Below are 23591 nucleotides of genomic sequence, written 5' to 3' on the forward strand. Positions count from 1 at the left end.
GAATAGTGGTAATACTCCTTTGCGTGTATGTCCTCTGGCTCTGATGTGCGTGTTTCTAGTGAACATGTGTTTAGTACTTGCGTTAGAACAGGAGGAGTCAAGGTCAGTCTTACAGGGATGTTAAACATAACAGAAGCTGCTGCTTTGTGTGTTTGAGGAGAGGAAGGTAGCGACAATGTAGTGAATCCAAGCTAACAGGTTCATAAGGACTTTCTTTAACTGAAAAAAACACCATGATAGTGATGCATTAAGAGACTTTAGATTATCTGTTTATTAGAGGCACTCAGAGTTAATTCTAATAATACATGGCATTTCCATTTCCATAACGTTAGTGTCGGCGATGATTAACACTGATCATGACCTCGCTGATTTTAATGGGTTTCAATTGTGCATGGGCATTAAGCTAATAGGCTGTAATTTGTTGCAATCACAATCAGCTCTCGTGAAAAAGGAGGAGAAAAAAAATCGTTTACACGTTTGGCCATTTGCGACCTAGTCCTTGCACTTCACGATGATGTCTGGAGAAATCCGATATCTTTAAAAAGATTAGCAATATATCCACCCTATTTAATGAGCTAATTGATTAGTCATACGTTTCTATGCTCCGCCACTCCCTGGGAGTGTTTTTTGTTGTCACCGCGTGGGCAGGAATGAGAAATCTGAGATGATGATCAGTGTGAATCATTCAGATTACAGCACGATAAGCTGACATGAAGTGCTATTTTCGTTTTCCTCACGAGTGGAATATTTGTTTAGTGTAAGGTCACTTTCTGTAGAAGAAAAATTGTAGTGCTAAGCTTTTCTGTTTTTTTATATTGTTCCACATTGTCCCTGAGGGTCCTTGAAAACTGGCCAGATGCCCTGAGAGGATTTATTAGACACTTGCCTGTCCACCTGAAAAAAGGCCATTTCCCTTCCTGAATTCCTGAGAAAGTTGGGAAGACGACAGTTTTTCTTTTCGTATTTTTTCCTTTTTTTTTTTTAAATCTGTCAGTCGCAGTGCGTTGATGTGTTTTGACAATGTTGTTTGTGACTGATAGGGTCCTCTGTTGAGTAGATCCTGCTGTTGTGCTGCTGCTGAAGTGATGGAGGGAAGAGTGACAGTCTGACAGATAGAAAACGCAGTTGCCAACTGGTTATTTTTCTTACCTGGGACACTGCGGTGTGGGTAGTGATAAAGCGTTTTCTGTGCAATCTCTCACTCTGCGTTTGTGTTTGGTTTGTGTGTGCACCAGGCCCTTCCCATCAGAGGACACCGCTCTGAACGAGGATGATGTGTACCGGAGCCTGGAGGAGTTGGCAGAGTAAGTATACGTTCCACCACAAACACCCACACAAACAGTTTTTGTCACTTTCGTGGACATTGCATTATATCTCTGGTGACTTCCTCTCACTTTAATCATAAAAGTCACATATCTCACCCAACCGTAACCTCTAAATACCCAAACTAATCTTAAGCTTGTAGGTCTAAACCTTAAAATATAACTGTTTACCTCCAGGGAATCAGCCTGTCATGCTCAAAGGGGAGCTGAATCCTCAATACGTGACTGTGGAAGCAGAAGTTCGTCAACGTGATTAATACAATTGCACTCAGATGCGCAGATTTTATGTGACAGAAGATTGAAAAGCTGTTGTTTTTCTTCCCTAACAGGAAGAGTTCTTTGTATTACACAGTAAACAAGGTTCCGTTGTAGCGGGAAGAGGCTCTGAAAAAGCTTTTATGCGAGGCTAAAATGCTGAACAGCTGGTGGTTATGCTGCATCTACAAAAGTATATGTGATGCCATTACAGAGCGTTTGTACTTTGTGCATTATTGATATTTCATATGTGATTTTAAATGGGAATTTATAGTCAAAACATATAGAGATGTCTCCTGGATAAATACAAAAAGCATCTGGATGTGTGACAGTTCTATACTCTGTGTTTCTATATATACATGGCATATCTTGTGATGTTTCTAAGTGAACCATGATTGCCACTTCTTCCAATTTCCTCTAACTGCTTAATTACGTAAGTATGAAGCTCTCTGTCATGCTGCCTGTTGCCATGGTGACACCAGCACCGCTCTGGCTTCAGGCTTGGCTGTCTCCCTGCTCACCTGGCTGCCCGGTCACCTGGTTTGGAGAACGTTAGGTGGGTTTTGAAGCATGTGAAAGAGAGTCGTAGGCTTTCAGAGTTGGCGGCGGCTCCGGCGTTGACAGCAGCCACTCGACTCAGATTAATGGAGAATAATTAGTTAACCGCTCTGAGATGGGTGTCATTCATCACAGAGAGATAGGAGGGAGGGGATATAGAAAGGAGAGCGTGCGAGCTATAGATATGTGCTCGCTGAATGCATGATTGGGATGCTCTTTAGAGGATGAGAAATGTGCTCTTGCTAGAGGACAGGAGTGCTAGCCAAGCAGGCTAATGCTGGATTAGAGTTCAAATATGCAGCCCTGAAACACTTGGAACACGGGCCTTTCCCTAATATGCTCAATATTGCACAAAAACAGGCTTCAAAATATGTTCCCAGACAGAAAAGACCAGACTGATAGGCTGATGTCTATTTTTTGTTATGTAGCCTTGGGGCCTAGTGCAGGAGTTGTTGAGGAGGAGGACACAGAGGAATGCAGGTTTTCTACAAATACAGCAGCTAGTTTGACCCAAATTGCATCAGAAATTGCAGTCAGCTCTTGTTTTTCAGGACAGTTCTCAAAGTAAGATACCCAGCGATATTCTACCACAGAAAAACCCAAAAAATCCAAATGACTTCCTTTGAGTGAGGTCTGGTGACACTGAAAATTAAAACTCTCTTTTTAAGGAAAAACCTCCGGCAGAACCAGGTTCAGGGAGGGTGGCCATCTGCCTCGCCCAGTTAGGGTGAGGGTAAAGGAAAGAGAGCAGCAAAGGCTTATAGCAGCATAACTAAGTGCTGATTCATGGTCACCTGAGCTACCTTAACTATAAGCTTTATCCAAAGTTGTAAGTCTTATTTAAAAATAAAAAGGATTTCTGCATCCTGAGCCCAACTGGCTCCACTGGAGAGAACCGTGATATAATAGTGCTCACATTCTGCACTCATATTTTTTATCATCAGTCACCACTTTAAAAAACGTTTGTTGTTTTTTTTTTGATGACTCCAAAACTTAACTAAGAATCAGCATATTTGTATTTTTCCTCACTATTAGAATGATGCTAGTTATCTGTACACCCATGGGCATATCACAGAAACTAAGTGCTAATAGATAATATGGCATACTTTAAATGGTACCACTTTGCAAAAGCAATGTCTTATAAAGCATTTTTAAAAAGAAATGCACACAATGATTATCTTCTGAATATGGCAAAAAAAATTGTATGAGACAACCTTATAAGATGTCAAATTTGAAAAGCTTTGGGACTAATGTCATGTAATTCACAGAACAGGCAGGTCTCTCTTCTGTATCATTAAAAAAAAAAGTCATGCTGGTGCTTGCGTTCACTGACGTGGCCCTAAAATGACTTAAACAATGTTCCTCGTTATCTTCCCTCCTCTAAATCTGTTTAGCACACAATGCTGCTTATTTAAATTACTGCTGAAAGATCCAGTGCCTATAGTGAGCACATGTATCCATAGCAACAAGTGTCACTGAGTTCGCCCAGCAAAGCAAGCAAACACAAAAGCAGGGTTCTGATGCTTGTCTCACTATTGTTGCAGGTGATGGTGTGCCTTTAATCTGCCTCCAACCTTTCACCTCCATACTGTCCTGTCTCCACCCATGGGTTCTGAGCCCTGTAACCATGGCAGCAGAAGACTTGACTTCATCAGTTTTGTTTTTCTACAGCGGTCAATGGTGTTGTAACACTGTGCTCTTTGTGTAACCTGTAAGTGCTAAGGGCTTGCTCTTATTAAATTAATCATGCCGCTCTGCAGCATGGCTACTCTTGACCTTTAACAACAAACTTCTATGCATTTCATTCCACCGATGGACAGACGCATAATTGATTCATCAGCAGGTTCTGCACTTAATAGAGTCGGACACACGTAGCGCACAGGCCACGCTAGCAATAACCCTGCTCTCAAAGACTTATTAATTAGCCTGAAATATTGATGCACATGATGATCTACGACGTGTGCTGCAGCAGTGAGAAAGAGCACAATGATAATCTTGTCCCAGTAATAACTTTATTTTCTATGTTTGTTAAACCATTTCATTCGACAGCATCCCGGAGGAGAAAATAATGCAACGGCAGGACATATGGTGTCATAAAAACAACAGCATGTTAGAAATAAAACGGCAATATTGTCACCAAAAGAGAAAAAAATAAAGCGGCAATATTATAGCAAACAATAAAAATCAATAAAATGGCATCATTAAGTTCAGTGGTGTGGAGGCAGAGGCTGCTAACTGCTATATGGGGAAGTGTTTAGAAATGGATTTTAACTTGAGGTGAAGAAAACAAGATTATGCTGGCAGACCAGATGTTCGGAGAAAAGATCGATTTTCCTGTTATTGTACTCTGGAGCAGCCAAAAGACTGAACCTGGTGGGAAGTCGGAGATCTCTGGAGGTTCAGCATTCACCTATGTGCTCTAATGATTCATGAGATATTTTGTCATATCTTTTATAGGTGGCATGGCTGTTCTGGATGCAGCAAGTATATGAGAAAACGCATATATGTCATTTACAATGCTGTGTCAGAAGAACTCATGTAAAATGAGGTAGATTGAGGCTTTAAGCTGTCTGTATGGTCTCATCTGGAAGTGATTGCTGTAAATTGTTGGCATGGAGATTCCAGGACAGGTATATATTTGTGAATCATGCCTTGGTTTGCATTCTGCTGCACCATATCTGTTTCCAGAAGTGTCAGGTAGAGTCCACACCCTTACCTAATTGAGGTCTCACAGGTTAATGTGCTAAACCGGGTCTGTTCGCCCTCCCTCTGGCTTTCTGATGTCGAGTCTTCGTGTCGCCTAACTGAGAGTTTTCCCCATCTGGAATGACTCCATCCTGGAGTTGACAAAGCATGAAATGGGGATGGATCGGGCACAGTCGCCAAGGGACTTTTTCCTCTGCAAAAAGGCACACATGGATTTCCATTCCCAAGCATGCACTGTCACAAGCCCTTTGTGTCACTCTTCTGCAGTTTATTTTGCTCCATTAATCCCTTGGGCAGGATGACATGAAAAGTCAATAACTTGAAAATTGATGGGGCTCAGCTGAGGTATTTTTTTAGCACGAAGCATTAAGTCCTGTATTTTTTAGATTAAACTTTATTACCACATGGACCCACTAGGGATAATCTGTTTTATAAATTGAGATAGACAGTAGAAACGCATAGATTAATATTATTTCATTAATATTTCATAAACTGCATATTTCCATTAGCATGCCCTATATTTTTTTGATTAAATTTTATTACCACAAGGACCCAGTAGGGACAGTCTGTTTTATACATTGAGATAAACAGTAGAAACACACAGATTTGTATTATTTCATTAATAGGCAAGGCAAGGCAAATTTATTTATATAGCACATTTCAACAACGAGGCGATTCAAAGTGCTTTGCAAAGACATTAAGAACAGAGGATGATGATTATTAAAAGAAAAACAAAAGAAAACATTTATGAAATCATCAAAAAAAAAGCCAGAACAGTAAAAAGATCAAAAACAGAAGTCAGAAAAAACAAGGGCAATTATTAAAAGAAAAACAGAACAGTAAAAAGATCAAAAACAAGAGTCAGAAAACAAGGGCTGTTTAAAATAACTGTCATAAAATAAGAGTTAAAATAACTGTTAAAAGTAACTGTCATAAAATAAGGTTTAAAATAATTTAAAATACTTTAATCAAAAGCAGCTGAGAACAGGTATGTCTTAAGAATAGATTTAAATGTGCTGAGAGTTTCAGCTGATCTACAGTTTTCTGGGAGTTTGTTCCATATATATGGGGCATAGAAGCTGAATGTAGCTTCTCCGTGTTTGGTTTTTACTCGAGGAACTACTAGAAGATCTGATCCAGATGACCTGAGTGGTCTGGGTGGTTCATACTGAGTCAGGAGGTCCCTGATGTATTTTGGTCCTAGACCATTTAAAGCTTTGTAGACCAGCAGCAGGACTTTAAAATCTACCCTCTGAGTGACAGGAAGCCAGTGTAAGGACTTTAAAACTGGCGTGATATGATCTCTTTTCTTGGTTTTAGTGAGGACTCGAGCAGCAGAGTTTTGAATCTGCTGCAGTTGTTTGAGTGTTTTTTTAGGTAGACCTGGAAAGATACTGTTACAGTAATCAAGCCGACTGAAAATAAATGCATGGACTAGCTTTTCCAGGTCCTGCTGAGACATCAGCCCTTTAATTCTTGAGATATTTTTTAAGTGATAGTAAGCTGACTTTGTAACTGCTTTAATGTGTTTTCCAAAGCTGAGTTCTGAGTCCATCATCACACCCAGATTTCTGGCCTGGTCTGCAGTTTTTAACTGTAAAGACTGAAGCTCTAGGCTCACCTTTAATCGCTCTTCCTTGGCTCCAAAAACCATTACCTCAGTTTTGTCTTTATTTAACTGAAGAAAGTTTTGACACAGCCACTCATTTATCTGTTCAATACATTTTCCCAGCACCTGTATAGGGCCATGGTCTCCTGGGGACATTGTAATGTAGATCTGCGTGTCATCTGCATAGCTATGGTAACTTACATTATTGTTTTCAATAATCTGAGCCAGTGGGAGCATGTAGATGTTAAACAGAAGAGGCCCCAGAATGGAACCTTGGGGAACTCCACATGTAATTACTGTCTGCTCAGACGTGAAGTTACCTATAGACACAAAGTAATTCCTATTCTTTAGGTAAGATTTGAACCAGTTGAGTACTGTGCTGGATAGTCCCACCCAGTTCTCCAGTCGGTTAAGTAGTATATTGTGGTCGACTGTGTCAAACGCAGCACTCAGATCCAGCAGGACTAGGACCGACATCCTGCCGCTGTCTGTGTGTAAGCGTCATTAATTACCTTGATGAGAGCCATCTCAGTGCTGTGGTGCTGTCGAAAACCTGACTGAAAAACATTGAAGCTGTTATTTTTTATTAGGTAATTGTTTAGCTGTTGAAAAACTGCTTTTTCAATGATCTTACTTAAAAATGGGAGATTAGAGATTGGTCTGTAGCTATTCATTTGTAACTTGTCGAGGCTGCTCTTTTTTAAAAGTGGTGTAATCACAGCAGTTTTTAAAGCCTGAGTAAAAAGACATTTTATAATGTCTTATAAAATGCATATTTGCAATAATGTTTTACTATAAACAGTTTTTGGTATAACAATGCTCACAGTGACGTAAAAAATGAATGATTATGCATAAAGAACAACATGTTGCACACCTGTCCAGGATACACATAGCCCTACAATGTGCAAGCATACACATAAAGACAATAATATACCTAAAATGCACGCAAGCAGACTGATTCTCTGCATTCAGCTGTGTGTCTAAATATTATCTCCTTGAAGGTCAGTTAAATCTCTCATAAGCCCAAAGAAGCAGCCACATGTTACCACTGACTCATATGCAGTGCTGTCTTTGTGTTCTACATGTGTTGCACAAAGAGTTCTGTGGTATGTGAAATTAAAAAAAAAGAGACTCCTGTTTTGTTTTGTTTTTTTCCCTGCGGATGGTGTTACATAATCCCATACACCAGGGAGTACTTACTGCTACAGTGTCCTTTGAGGAATGAAAAAAGGTCTTTCTGTGTCTAGAGTGCCTTTATATTTCACTTTTTCAACAGCGGTACTTCCTGACTGGCTTATAGTTCAATATTGTTAGTACAGAGTGCAGCAAAGTTACTTCAAGGTTATCAAAATGTTGGTGTCACCTCGTTAGCAAAAGAGCCAAAGGGTGGTGATGTCAATTAGTTGGCCAGTGTGTCAGATGCCTTAATATCTACACACAAGATTGCCATGAAATTTTGTATAGATATGGTTCATGCCCCCAAGAGTTAGTATATTGGTATCCCCATGATATTTCTTGGAATTTCTCACTTCAAAAAGAAACGAGGGGAATAATTCAATTTTTGGAGCATAACTGTATGCTATACAGCCATATTTCACTGTCCACAAAAACTCATATATTTAAAGCAATCAAAGCAAAAAGGAGAGGAGAGCTTCATCCAGCCTGCACCTTTTGACTTCTGTTTCCCAGATTGAAGTCGTACTTGCCTGGTCACCATTTTCAGTGACGATGAGGTCATGTATGTTGTTGAGGATCATTTGGATGGTAAAGATGTGACCTTCAGTTCCGTTTAATAAAATTTTAAATTTGCCGCAAATTCTCAACACGTCATCTCATAACACTTCACATAGTAAGTGGTGATAGTGATGGTGAAGACCTTACCAACTTTAAAGAGAGAGATGCATCAAACCCAAAGTTTCCTTTGAAATTACGCTTTCTGGTGAGGCAGAGAACTTTTTGAAGTATTTTTGTACATAGAAAATATCAAAATATGTCAATTTAATGCAATGGATGTACATTAATTCTCCCAAGAGAATAAACTCTTTGACCCTCCTTCCTTTTAGGAGAAGCTTTGCTTTTCAGTTACCTTCATTGATGATTCATGATATATGGACAACAGAGTCACTGATATGTTATTTATGCTGTCCACCATGTTTGCATTGTGAGGTATAGCGATGTCTTACTCACGGTCATTTGTCTTGTTCTTATCACGTTCCAACTGCACGGATGCAGTGTAGTTCTAAGCCCGATATGCTGCAAAAAAAAAAAAAAAACATTTAAAAAACTTACCAGTTTTGAAATAAAACATATTATTTGGACAGAACCTGTAAGACAGTCAAGCCTCTGGGGATATATGCTCATTAGCTCTGCTGTAGTGAGTCATCCTCCATCCCTCCTCCACACCGCTGCAGCTCCATGTCATGGAGCCCAGGCTGGCGGGCCGATAGCGTGCGAGCGCACTGGGCAGCCTCTGGTCTGTCGTTGTGTAATCAGACAGAAAATCAGTCCTAATTCATGAATCCTCTGGTCCTCCACTCCCACTCTCTATCTCACTGATGCATTATGATGCACACACACATGCACACCTACACACACAAACGCACATAATTGCATTTGAATGATTTATTAATGTCCACCCAAACCCAAAGGACAAAGAGACAAATGGTAAAGTTGTGGTGTGACAGTCTCACTACACTAACTACAAATATGTCACTGTGTTTTCTGGCTCTTTCTCTTTCTAACAATTTGCACATCAACACACACCATCAGCAATTGCATGCCTAACCATAACCTAAATCTAATCTTACACTAAACTAAGTCTTCATATTAACATGTGCAAATAACATCATGTTTTCCTGCTATTTTTGTCCCGAAAAGAAAACAAACTACCGCCACATTGTGACTCCACCCACAGAATTATGTCCCTAATACGAGACCACATATGCACACACACATTTACTCCGAAGTCCTGACACACTGAAACATTAACCTTGACCATCAATAATACATGCCTAAGCCCTCACCCATTAGCAAACCTAATTCTAACCTTGAACTTAAGATCTAGAAAATGTTTGCCCCCAGGCAAGTGTCCACTTCACGCTGATCTCTTGGACATATGAGGTCAGTCTGAATCACGCATGGGTACATTCCGCTCTACCAAGAATGAACAGAAGTTGACAGTGATGCCATTATTATAGAGTGTAACTAAAAGCCATCTATACATGTCAACAAAGATGTGCTTTAATTTCAATTCCGAAGGATTATAATTAGTATAATGACTAGCAAACAGTGAAAAAAATTAAAACGAAGCAGGAAGATGCTTTTCTATTCTAACATAGAAAAAAGATTTTGGAACGAGATTTGCTTTCTAGCGTCCTGAGATTTGGATACAGACCACAACAAATAGCGATCGCCAAGTAATGTGGAGGTTTTCGTTCACTTCTCATCTCTCGTATGTTGTGGGACACTCGTTGAGACTATCCGAGCCGGTCAGTGTGGGGAAAAAAAGCACGTTAGGGCGGACTTTGACGTGGGGGGGCAAGTTGCCCCATACTTTTCGCTAGCTGAGCTGCTAAGCTGCCTGCCTGGCTAAATACTGGAGCTATGTCAAAAATTCATTTCTCCATCACTCACATGTATGAAATGACCCCAGGTTGAAAAAAAACGAAGTTCCCTTTTAAGGACAATGATAAGATGACAGGACCAGTGTAGAGACGGTCCTTTGACCAGTGGCTATGAAAGTCCACCTTAACATGCAGCTTTGTTCATATAATAACATGCCACAGATGACAAGAAAAGGACGAGAATGCCCTGTTGGATGCTGGCATGTCAGCTCCACAGCTCCACCATCTGCCTCATGATGCTCTGGACGATAATGTGACACTGTCGCCCAAAATGTTCGCCAGTTTCACCAAGCCCATGTGATTCGTGACTCGGTTGTTTCATGGCATGCGCTCTGTTGTAGAAATGCAATCTGTTTGAGCAACAAATGCTTATTCCCCCTATGTCAACAAGAATGGATAACATTTTGTAAAATGTGAAATGTGCTGAAGAGACACGAAAGGAGACAAAAGGACACGAACGAGACACAGAAGAAAAGTGAGCCACACGACATAAACAAGACAAACCTGCTTTGACGAGACATGAAACAGCACAAGACACAAAAGAAATAAGACAAAAAAGCAAGTAAAGAAGAGCCCAATAGTGGAGATGGAAGAAAGAAAGACAGGAAATAGTTTGGAGAAATATGTGGGGATTGTTAGAGAAAGGACAATGGAAGGAAAGGTAAATCAAAATGAAATAAAAAACTGAAACTGAATACAATAAAGCAGGATAGAATACTGATACTAGAAACTTTAGTTTTGAAAACGGACTTTTTAGGGAAGATGATTTGAAATGTCATCACGGCTAAAGAATAATGTTTTTTTTTTTTTTATTGATTGTAATGGACTGCCATCCAATATTTAGACGAAACATACAGGTTACCCCATCAGGTCCATGTTACTGGTTTCACTGTAGTTGTTTATACTCAGGATCAATACATGTTGACAGTGAAATAGAGCCAGTTAAGATGTTTATCCACTGATTATAAATATGGAGCTTTTAGAGAGACAAAGATGATCTAGAGCAAGCAGAAAAGATAAATAGGTCATAGAGGCTCTGCTCGTTAGTGAGTCATGTTATGTCGGTAGAGGTTTTGCATATGTTCCATTGGAAGTGCTATACAGCAGCCATAGAACTGACAAAATGGACATCTAGTTGTCTAAAATGTAATCAAAATGAAACATTGGTCGATCTTTATGGTTAGATATAAGCAAAGATCACATCAGTGAGGCGTTTAGAGATTAGATTTAAGAGCCTGTCAACGTGAAGATGCCCTGAGGAGGAGTGGATTTAAATGAAACCAACGGCAGATAGAAAGCTTTCAGTTCAATCCAGCGAGCCCTCTGCGGAATCAATAAGTAATCATTAATAAACAAGCATCACATGTATCTGTTTTGACTGAGCAGTTAAATAAGTGAGAGATGAAGGGGTTTTAAATGCCATAACTAATCAATAGGAAATGTTCCAGAGCCAGACATATTATCACTAATCAGCACCGATAGATACAAATGAGGAAAAGCAGCACAGTGATGGAAACCGAGTTAATATTGATTGTGGAATTCAGTACTATTTTCTTATAATAATTACTAAAGCTCATTCAGAATCTCACACCATGTTCTGCTGCTGTAGACCTCTCTCATGCATTACTGTCTGTGGGATTAAAACTGAATTAAGCACATCAGCTTTTCTACGAACCTCTCTTCCGTTCAGCACATCCGTACTGTATTCTGAAAGTTCAGGGAGGGGAGAGGCTGATGGGACGGCATCAGCTGGTCGTTGTCCTCCCACGCTGCCTCTTCAGAATTCAACATGAGCCACTTTTACGTAATGAAGAAAGACGAAGCGCAGAGACGAGAGTGAACCAAAGCCACCTCAATTAAAACTTCAAACAACCTCCGCATGAGCATTATGAGCTGAATATTTGATTGAGGGCAGTTCTGTCCTCTCTCTTTTTTTTTATTATCCCCCTAGTCACACATACAGTGAAAAGAGGAATATTTTAGCTTTGAAGGCTGATGTAGAAGGTCCCATGTAGCCACGTCACTGCAGAAAGAATCCAGCAGCTAACAGCACTTTATAGCTCCGTGCCCACAAATCTTGTTTCCATGAATTAATAAAAATCAAAAGAGCCCTAAAAAATAGCCCATTTCGGGGACTTTAAAGTGAAGTTGAAACTTTTCTTGTTTGAATCTGGTCAGTTTGGGTAAAAGGACAAAAAGGTTGCGGCCCTCATTCGACAGATAGGGGTGAAGTGAATGCTCAAATGGGCATATTTATGTGCCGGGGATCGCACACCGATATGTTTGGAGGAGAAGTATTCATTCAAGAGAAATCCTGGTTTTTGCTTGCCCTCGCTCAGACAGGTCAGAGTACAAAACAGCAATTTCTTGAGCCGGAGGGCATTAATCGTCCCGCTCAAGGGCATTTAAACTGCCTGCTTGGCTGCTGCTCTGAATGTGTGGTGGCAGCAGAGGTTTAAATTTCGACCCACAGGCGGAGGTGGAAGGTACATTTGCTTGCCCGATGTTGCCACAATGTGCTACTGTTGCTTATCAATTCTTATCAAGCACTGGGTGTGACATAGGGTCCAATTTGTGCTGAAAATCGATTCATTCTTGGAGTCGTAGCTCAATCGAGGCTGAATGCACCGACATATTGGTAGAATTAATTTAAACTTCCGTTTTCAGACGATACTGCCGATGTACAAGATGAATAATTGTCAATGAATCACTTCAGAAATCAGGAAAACTTCAAAAGTCATTACATGTTTGAGGTTTCTTCATTATAACAGTCATCCAGTGATAGTTGTCGTCCTTTTAATTTTACCAGTTTGCTAAAATGTGACCAAATATAGGCTAAAACATGAAAATGTGGCTCTAAAGTGCAACTCACTGAGTCCATTGCAGCATAAAACAAAAGCATCATACTGCCTGTGCCTCAATACATTGTAAGTAAATGGAATTCTGTTTAAACAAACACGATGTTGCCAAGCGCGTCTTCTATTATTTATCAGGCAACTCTAGCTTTATTTATTTACACTGTTTAATATTTTATCCCCTTTTTTGTGACTTAAAGCTCCCTGTTTTTATTAAACTACACCAACAAGGGCCCGTCGCCAAAGCCATTTCCCCCCGCCGAGGTTATTCCCACTGTCTCCATAAGTTTCCCAAACAGCAACTGCTGCTTCTACAGAGCAGGGATCTTCCCCCAGAAGACGCTTCTCCTCTCCACAGCAACTGTCTGAGCTCTGCTGGCTGCTTGCCTAATTAAAGGTCAGTTAGCTAGCTGGATGCCACTGCAACATAAACACATTAAAGGGAAATGCCACGTAATAGCACAGCTCAGCGGAGGCTTTGTGAACACCGGGTGCAGCGTCTCTCCCCTTTGCCCGGGTCACCGGTATCACTCATGTGAAGGATAACGAGCTCACGCTGGTTTCGACTGCTCGGTGCCTTTCAGCTGTCAGAGAACTTTAAAGTGGACATGTGAGCTTTTTTTTTTTTTTTTTTAAAAGGTTGGTTTGGCTGTTCAATGTGTGCATGTGTTTTTCCCCCAGCGAGCACGACGTGGGCGAGGATGACATCTACGACTGCGTGCCATGCGAGGACGATGGCGACGACATCTACGAGGACATCATTAAGGTGGAAGTACGACAACCCATGGTGAGAAACTTTGAGTCGCACTCGCTGAACTTTTATCATTAGGACAGACGTCTCGTGCTCTTTTGGTGAATTTTCTTTTGCATGATTTCATTTTCTCATAAATATAAAACCCATTATTGCATTACAAGAATGCAAGGCCGCTAAGGAAACACCTCCATTCACTTTTTAATCAATCTTAGGCTCTTTTTATGATCTGCATTGTCATTTCCGGTCTATATCTGCATGACGTTATGTCTCTAATCGCTCTTGCTGTAGATGTCTCTGTCATAACCGGTAATAAACCTGACTTGCTTTGCCTTTCTCATGCTGCAGATCAGATACATGCAGGTGAGTGCTGCTGTGCTCGTGACTCACACCACCCTGACTCTCCTCCGCCACCTCATTTAAAACGCCCAGCATCCCGAAAGGATGATCTGCCCGATTAGCTCAGGTGACCCCCCCCTCGCATGGCGGCAGAGGAAAGAGACCCCATCTGGTTGAAAGTATGACTCAGGGCTCGTGTGACTTCAGTATTAAACTGACGTCAGCGAGCGACCAGCCACCAGCTGCCACATAAAAACCAAATAAACATTGTCCTGCTGGCTTTGAGCCTCGCTTCTCTGATTGGTTGATTACATGCTGGATTAAGATCTGCATTGGACTCTGCATTGTTAGCGCCACTTTTTTTTATTTCTTTCACTGTCAGCTCTGGTTATCAAATCAGCAGCCAAATCTGCACCAGATGGCCTAGTTAGTTCTTCCTCAGTCGAGCTGCTCATATCAATGCCACGGCACAGAAAATATGTCGAGAAATGAAGCCTGCCTCTGTGTGTTTGCCACGGTCATTAGAGCGACTTGCTTCCAGTATACTGCTCTTGCACACATCATACATGGAGGCTTACTCAGACTTCAGGTCTCATGAGAAACACCATATGTAGACTTTAATATTTTCCTCTGCCCCCTCGCAACTTGCCTGCTTGCATGCTTCCAACCCGTCAACCTTGGATCCATTTCCATATACATGCATATGCCTGTTTAAACCCACACATACAGCGACAGAGAAAAGCTCAGTAACTTTACATGCCTTCCTTTCTCTTCCAAGTCCAAATCATCACCACTCATTTCATCCCCGTCTTGCTGCCAACTGCAGGCAGTCCGCCAATCTGTATGTGAATGTTTCTAGCATTTTTTTAATGGATGGACAGCACTGAGCTGGCTCATGCCATGGTCGGTCTCCTTAACTGTACAGATATTTATGCAGTTTTAGCTTGTTGGATGTATTTTTTCGACACCATTAGCGATCAGTTTCCATTTGTTTCTCAGGAGAATCAATTAGCCAAACCCAATACAATACACCCCATTACTTCATAGGAGCGCGTCTCGGTAACAGTGGGGGGAATATTCTGATAAAACAAAGAATAGCTGACTCTTGAAACCTGCTTGAGTTGTGTAATCTGTCACAGTCAACATCAAGGCTGCATTCGTCTTGTCAGTGTTTCATTATGGTTGCATGGTAGAGTAGTTTAAGTGTAAATTGAGTGGAAGTGATTGGATTGGAAGGCTGCACTGCATTATCCCATGCTGATAATGCAACTGGATGGATTTGATGGATTACACCTTCTTCACGAGTGTGCTAATAGATTTCCATACTGTTTGGAAATGAATGGAAAACAATGGCTACCTAGAAGATTGGAAAATATGTATTAGAATGACTAAAACATGGAAGCACAGGTTGCCAGTGGGATGTAATTTGCAGTAAATTGACTAAAACATGTTAAACTTCCAGTATTGTCATCAAATTATGGATTGGTTCTGTAGCAGTGCATTCCATTCATGTATTTACTAGACATAAGGCAAGTTTTTATTTCTTTATTGGCTATGTGAAAGTCATCACTGAAGCACCAATGACCATGCTAACAATAGCAAATATTTAAAGGTAAAAGTCAAGAAAATCTTAAAAACAATGACTTGATCAATAATCCAGAATTATACCATCTGATTGTACTTACTCATTATATTGTATTTCTTATTCTTTTTTTGTAGAAAATGGGTATGACAGAAGATGACAAGAGAAACTGCTGCTTAGTAGAGATCCAGGAGACTGAAGCAAAGTATTACAAGACTTTAGAGGACATTGAGAAGGTGAGTTTATGAAAATAGGTGAATCATACGTGTGAGTTTGTTGGTAAGTGGGTTCATTTTTTTTGATTGGTACCACCAAAAAAATTAAATAATCATTGCTGAAACATACACTATCCACATTTTTTGGTTATTTCACGAATGGATAATTGTCCCTCAGTCAGATTTTTAATTGTTGATTTTTTTTTCTTTTCTTTTAATGTAATGAAAATGAAACAATCTTCAAATTTTCCATTTCTGTGTTCTTAAGGTTAAACTCATTGACACACGTGTGTCTACAGTTTTATTATGCATGTAGCACATCTGATCCTGCATTGATTTATCAGCTACAGTATTTTGGGAGTATTAGAAGACATTTAGGTATATAACTCATGGATTGGAGCCTTAAGCCAATGTATTAGACTTAGATTACTTTATTGATCCCCAGAGGGACATTAAGGTGTTCCAGCAGCATGGATGTTCAATAAAGGGGTAAACAATAAGGCATATTATTCAAAATATTATAGTATAAAGTCTAGGGAAAATAAAATAAGGTAAAAAATATATATAGAAAATGTAACGTAGAAAAAAATCTACAGAATACACGAGTAAAAGAATGTGCAAATGACAAGATATTAGAGGGTGCAGATAAATTTATGACTGACGTTTAGAATGTAAAGTGTCCAATGTGTACAGTGCTTTTATTATTATTATTATTATTATTATTATTGTTATTGTTGTTGTTGTTCTTCAGATCCACAGAAACTAGCAGCCTTCAAAGTCCTTTTTGAGTCCCCCCCCCCTCCACGATCTGCAACTGATCCAAACAGTGTGTATAATGATACAAATCCTTAAATAAAGCCCGTAGTCTAATATGTAAATGAGTTAATGATGGAATAAACTTACTAGAGGTAAAGACAGCATTTTTAGTTTGTTGTTAGAAACGATATATTGTCTGTAGAGATTTTGAAGCTTTTGGAGTTCTGAGTCTTTTTTCTTTTTCTAAAGCAACAACCCAATTATGAACAATTCCAAAGGAAATTCGAAACAATTATGCATCTTTGAATTGGACATGGAAGAGCCAAACCCATTTTTCATGTCAATCATTTTGATGGTGAGAATCGTGTAACTGAAAAGCGTTAAGCGGGCCTTTCATCCTAGCACAAGCATATACTGTCAGAGTCGCCTTCTTTTCCTTTCTTCTTTGTTGGTGTCTCAGGCCTGTGGGCCCAGGTCACAGCATGGAAATGTCAAATATCGGCAGATTCATTGGGGAGCTCAAATGTCAGAGGAGCTGATCGATATAGTTATTATTGGCTCGACCCCCTCAGGGGATGCTGATCCCTGCAGCTTTAAGTGCATATCACAGGTGCTACTGTGGGAGAAGTTGTCAAAAAGTGACTGTACTTGTTACGCATTTATGCTGCAACTAGTATTTGAATCACATAAATTCAACGTAATTTTCAAATAGTTATAAACAACTCTCTTGAGTTTGTTGTTCACCCTTCCTTCATACTGCTGTTGCTCTTTTCTGCTTTGCTGCAGCACAGCTGGTCAGAACTGATCTAATTGTAATTGACATGGGCTTAATAAAGTCTCATAAATTACCCATAACAGGACAAGCATCTTAGCATGTTTTATGATTAGTAGCTTTGCCAGGTTGCATGTGGAGTTTAATGGTGTAGACAGGAAATTTAGGACGGGATATTATAACAGCAGCAGCACTGTATGCATTCATGTGCATTTACAAAGTGTATTGGCGACTTTTTAGGATGTAATTCTGCACTTGCATTGCTCACAAATGTAACATGATGGCAATCGTAATCACTTCTCTCAACACTGCCAGCAAGTGCAGGCAAAGCCAAGCAGCTTCCGTGTAAAACAGCAGATTCCGTGTGTTTAAAGCATCGTAAACTCTCATATGCACACATATTCCAGCTCTCTCAATGTAATAAGGCGCCATTGTCGAGATCGACGCTGCTAACGCATCAGTTTCCATGTTGACAGATTTCATTCGCGATTTGATGGAGCGCCACAAATCATCCGCTCCACTAATTTCATTAAACTAAATGTGTATCCTGTGTTTCCCCACATCAGACTAACACAAGTCTAAATGAGAATAAATAACCTTCTCGCGAACAGAGGACTCGTAAAGCTTAATTGAGTTGGGGTTAATAAAGACTGTCATCCCTTCGTTTGCTTCTTAGTTGATCTATTTGTTATCATTATGATGATGAAATGTGACAGCCATAAAACTGCATTGGAGAAATAACAGGCAGTTTTGTTTTGTTTTTTTTTCCCCTTGGAGCATAAGTGCAACATACACAGCAGCTGTATGTATTTACGGCACACTCAGTGTTACAGCCTGAATTTAAATGCCTTTTACAGTGTAGCCTGGGTATTGATTTTCCATGTTGCTGCAGTTAACTTTCCGTTGTTCTGTCCTTCAAGCACATTCTCACAGATCTACTAAAAGCTCAGCGGCAGCTTTATTTAATCCTACAAGCACATTTTTGACATGAAAAAGCTGCCAGTTTCAGTATTTACTTGGAAATTTACAGATATTTAGTATAGAAAATACTGATTTGGCTCTTGTTTCTCTTCAAGAATTACATGATCCCGTTGAAGCAAGTCTTGAGTCCCCAAGACATGGAGGCTATCTTCGTCAACCTTGAGGTGAGCAACCGCTCAAGCAAAAGAAAATGATGTCTATGCAGCACGACTGGAGGTTTCCTCACGTCGAGTGAATAATTCATGATGTGTATGGTTGGCAGAGTGAATGACAGCATGTGTGGTGCATATTTAGTCTATATTAGAGGTGTAAAGACATGAAAAATTCACAGATTGGTATGTACTGCAATTTGAAATGTTGAATAGTGGTTAATGGCAATAGGCCATGGTATAAACATTTGTATTTACTTATAAAAAGACCACAATCAATCATCTATCCAAACTAATGCTAGCTCTACAATATTAATATTGTTAACTAAAAAACACATAAATGATCCCAAATAAAAATTTGTGCTTGAAAATACCAGTTTTTCCAGTTTTAGGATCTTGGCTAACATGTAGTTGATGTCGATGATTTAACCCCTAAAACTTCATCGAAGTTGATCAAATTAGAAGTTTCTCCATAAAAATTATCCCTCACTACCTTAATTTTTGTCATAAATGCTAATTAAATTGACTATGATTCAATGTTGAAAAGCAACAAAATAGGAAAACTTCCAAGGGAATGGATTACTTTTTATAGCCGCTGTAAATCAACTATACATGTTCAAACCGGACACCAACATGGAAAGCCTCGCGATGCAAGTTAAAAGGATCAGGTCCTTAGGTTTCTTACACATGAAGCCCCAGAAGTCTGAATTTTCGTTTGTCAGTTCCAGTCACAGTGCTTATTTCACTCATAATTTGTCTTCTGGCAATATAAAGCACCATATGTCCATGTTAACAAAATGAAGCACTTGATTTTCACCAGAGGGAGTCTTAAAAGGATAAGGTTGGCAAAATTCCATTCATTTCTTATTGCAACAAATCCAATTAAATCACAATAAAACAGCCATGAATTGAGTCTTTTGTACTGCACAGCTCCATTGTTATATAAATACTATTAAAAATGGCCGACACATTCCTTCATTTGTGTACTTTATTTGAATCAGTCCCACATATGCAATCTCGGTAGCGTACTGTTAATACCTGAGTGTTTTAATATGCAGCAGAAAATACCACCCTCCCATCAAAAGCACTTTTCAATAACATATGTTTTGTAAAAACTACAGTGCAGAACCTCCTACCTTTTTAATAATGACGCTGTATATGCTTGAACTGTTTTTGAAGATTTATGCATTATGGCAGAGAGCCAAAGTCAGTGTATGAACGGAAAGTATTTAGAGGCGGACTAATGCATTGCTGGAATTGCAGGGCCTGTAGACTGTAATTTAACCGACTGAAGCTACATATTGAAAGTGTTGTGAAAGTTCAGCAAGGTCGAGAGAGGATGAGGAGGCAGCCAGAGAGACACACCAGAGACTCAGTTTGAGGTTGCAAGCAAGGTTTACCGATATCAGGAGAAGTGACCAACAGAGCAGCAGCACATGCAAGCAATGCCAGTGTCAGTTCTCAGAATTCTCTCGAATCTTCTGGTATATATTGTAGTTGGGAGACCAATATGGAGACAACTCTGCTCAGTCACATCAGAATAGACAATATCTGACCTTGACCAGAGCAGAGAGTCCTGGCATATCTTCCTTCTGCACCGTCCCTCTCAACCCAGCTGGCCAGCAGCACATGGGCCCTCCCATATGAGCTGGGATCTGCTCAAGGTTTCTTCCCTTTAAAAGGGAGATTTTTCTTGCCACTGTCGCCTTAGGGCTTGCTCGGGGGTTTCAGGCATATGGGTTCTGTAAAGCGTCTGGAGACAATTTTAATTGTAATTGGCGCTATGTAAATAAAATTGAATTAAATATTAGGGCGAGATAGGGTCTGATCCTGAAGATTGGCTCCGGCCCGCAGAGGTCAAAGGGGAACAGGGACCAAAGGTAGTAACCTGCTCTAACCTGTGTGATCACGTCAGCTAACAGGTGAAGGAAACACCTTAGAAAGGGAAGAGTCTTTTATCTTTGCAGAAAAGAACATTGTGTACTGAATGTTGTGCACCTAATGTACATCTAATATGCTTGTATTGTTCCTGTCTAGTGTGTATCTGTGTATAAAGGATGGAATAGCTGGATATATACTAACTTTTATCACGATGGTTTCTCAGGATGTCATCAAAGTCCACTTCGCCCTGTTGCGAGCCATCGACCTGAACATGGTCAGCGGAGGAAGCGGCCTGGGGAAGATCTTCCTCGACTTCAAAGAACGGTAAGAGTCTCTTCTGAGAGCTTGCTACGTTTTCACGCCCGTTTCACAAAGCATCACTCACGAGCGAATGGAAGCGCAGGGAGGGTAAGAGCCTCTTATCATCAGCTGTCCGTGGTGCTGAAAGAGGAGGAGGATGCGGCGTGTGTTCAGTGTACAGATACAGCATGTGGTTCTCTGTGTTTGTGCACACGCCGTCTATTTTTGTGTTCTGGATGTAGAGTGCTAAAATCCACTTACAGTTGAGAGGTACTGGCATTTTTCTGCCCTTTCAAATTTAGGAAGGCTGAATCAAGTTGAGTATCCAGAGATCAGTGGGAGGATTGAGGGGATTAGTGTTCAGAGAATAAAGCAATTAAAATGAAGCGTGTTAGTGGGAAAGCTGAGAGAGCACGCAAGAAATTGTTCTCCATCAGAGTGTATAGGCTCAAAATGCCTTTGCATCTGTCTCTCCACTTACCCAACCGTATCATTTTTACTCTGTATTCTTTGTATTTCTTGTTCAGTATGTAGTAGAAGTGCATTCATTTTTTAAAATAATAATAATAATAATGACATGGTTCACATTTGTACTCACTGCTGGCTCATTTTTCACTGTAATTTAAAGTCTTGCGCTTCTATGGAAACAACACAACCATGGTTAGAGGTAGAGAGAACTAGAAAAGTGTCTTTTATGCAGTCTGGCAAAGATATTTGGTCACAAATGAAAAAGGTTGAATTTCTTTTATTGTTTGATTTATAAAAATGGGAGAAAAACACCTTGAATCAACATCTTTCAAGCACCCACAGATGGTACTAGAAATAAAATGTGGCTCTATGTACTATAGGTATTGTGCTGCTTAAGTTATTAATTTGCTTTCATTCTTCCTTCGTACTTCCTTCACTCTGTGTAAACACAGCCTGAAGTTCAGCGAAAAAATCTCCAAACAAAACTGTTGGTCTTACCTGAGCCAGTAATTTTTGACAGTTATTTTTAAATGAGATATGTACACCCTGTGCCAAATTATTAGGCAAGTAGGTTTTTTGGCCAAAACATAGTCTTAGAAATAAGTCCGGGCCTTCCCACTTTTAAATAGTCTTCTCCTATGCTAACTTTGTATTTGTCAGACATCATTTCAAATTATATTACATTTAAAGCAAGAAAATCATCACCATCATCGCCAAATTATTAGGCAAGTTTTAGCTTTCATCAAAATGGGACAAAAAAAGGACTTAACGGCTACAGAAAAGACCCATATAGTTCAGTTGCTGTCAGAAAAACTTATTTCCAATAAAATTACCAAGAAATTGGGAAGAGGTAATAGCATCATCAAAAAGTATGTCAAAAACAGTCAAGATGGCAGAAACAAGCGAGTTGAAAAGAAAAGAAGAACGTTATCATCAAAGGATCTGAGAAGAATTACGCGAGAAGCAGCCAAACGACTGCTGGCATCAAGTTCTACCATCTTTAAAAGCTGTGACTTACCTGAAGTTCCTAGAAGTACCAGATGCCGCATCCTAAAAGAGTAAGGAACAGTCAAGAAATCAGCCAAACAGCAATTAGGGGTTAGGTGTCTTGCTCAAGGACACCTCGACATGAGCACGACAGGCCGAGGATCGAACCAGCAATCCTCCGATTGCAAGACGGCCACTCTACCCACTGAGCTATGCCGCATACATACACATACATATGTGTAAACATATGTATGTGTATACATACACATACATATGTGTGTGTATGTGTATAGTGATTTTCTTCGAGAAACTATGACAGAAATTACTTGATAAGGAAATTTCAGCTGGGTGGAGATTAGAAAACGCAGTGAATGGAGAGAGTTATTGGCAGAAAGGTTTTCTTCTCAGATCATCTCCATCTTGCCAAGCTGCAGAGCAATGTGTGGATAATTTGCATCCCTGAGGGGAGCAGTGATTGGCCTCCCTGCTGCGCTAAGTGCGGCTGCGTCATCGGTAATGGTAATGATGGCGCTGATAGGCTCCGGCTTCGGTTATGATTCCATACACTGCTATGGATATGCCACTCTTCTGGAGTAATGCTGCCATTACTGCAGGACTGAGTCACACACTGCGCTGTGCACATATATGCACGTACCTGTTCTTGCATACGTAAGTACATATTATATTCCTGTGCACAGTGATTGTGATATTTTTTTTCTCTCTCTTTGATGCTTTCAACCTGAAACAGTCAACAGTGTTTCTTGCGGAGACGTCAGTTTGCATAGGTAATAGGTTCGTCGCTGCCTCTTCCTCGAGCCTGGAGGGCCTCGTAACACAAAGTTGGTGTGACACAACAGATTCTATTCTCACTAATAGACAGAGGCAGCCACATATTCTCTTCCTCCATCTCACACTCGCATGCACACACTCCCACTGTTTCTCCTTCCTCGTTAAGCTCATTGGACTCTCTGATTTGATTGGACTTCACTTGCACGCGATCAGAGTTAAGGTCCAGATAGCCAAAGGTCTCCCGCAAAAGGACTGTGGAGGTTATGGTATGTGCAAGCCAGAGAATGCACATGCAGAAAAACAGAAAATACATGAAGTGACTTTCACTGGAAACGACAGCTTCTACAGTTGCATCAGTTATAATGTATATTAAGTTAATTGGGAGGGTTTTTTTATTATTTTTTTTATTTTTAAGGTGGATATACATTAGTTGTTCTGTTTTTCAGCATAATTTGGATTTGGTTTATCATTATCTAAGAGTAATGCTCATGAAATGACGTCATAAGGCCAAAATTTCAACTGTATGGAGATTAAAAAGCATAGTTAATGGAGACAGATATTAACCTCCATCTTGCCCAACGTGTGGATCATTTGCAACCCAGAAATGCAGAAAATGAGTTTCACTGGAAACCACAGCTTCTACAGTTGCATTAGAATGTGTATTGAGTTGTTTTGGATTTTTTTTTAAGTTGC

The 23591-nt window shown here is 40.0% G+C and overlaps 1 protein-coding gene across 12 annotated transcripts in view; it reads left to right on the forward strand.

Moving 5' to 3' along the window:
• Positions 1-23591, forward strand: part of vav2 (vav 2 guanine nucleotide exchange factor) — a 256224-nt gene that overhangs the window by 188958 nt on the left and 43675 nt on the right. For 8 of the 12 annotated variants that reach the window (XM_051938884.1, XM_051938886.1, XM_051938891.1 and 5 more), the window contains exons 4-9: positions 1236-1304; positions 13610-13715; positions 14028-14042; positions 15738-15836; positions 18420-18488; positions 20578-20678. In XM_051938884.1, coding sequence (XP_051794844.1) covers positions 1236-1304; positions 13610-13715; positions 14028-14042; positions 15738-15836; positions 18420-18488; positions 20578-20678 — 459 coding nt within the window. The remainder of the gene's footprint in view (positions 1-1235; positions 1305-13609; positions 13716-14027; positions 14043-15737; positions 15837-18419; positions 18489-20577; positions 20679-23591) is intronic. The other 4 variants (XM_051938887.1, XM_051938890.1, XM_051938893.1 and 1 more) reach the window with 1 other exon arrangement.

This window comes from Acanthochromis polyacanthus, chromosome 18 (genome assembly GCF_021347895.1).
Source record: "Acanthochromis polyacanthus isolate Apoly-LR-REF ecotype Palm Island chromosome 18, KAUST_Apoly_ChrSc, whole genome shotgun sequence".
In the NCBI taxonomy this organism is placed as follows: Eukaryota; Metazoa; Chordata; class Actinopteri; family Pomacentridae; genus Acanthochromis; species Acanthochromis polyacanthus.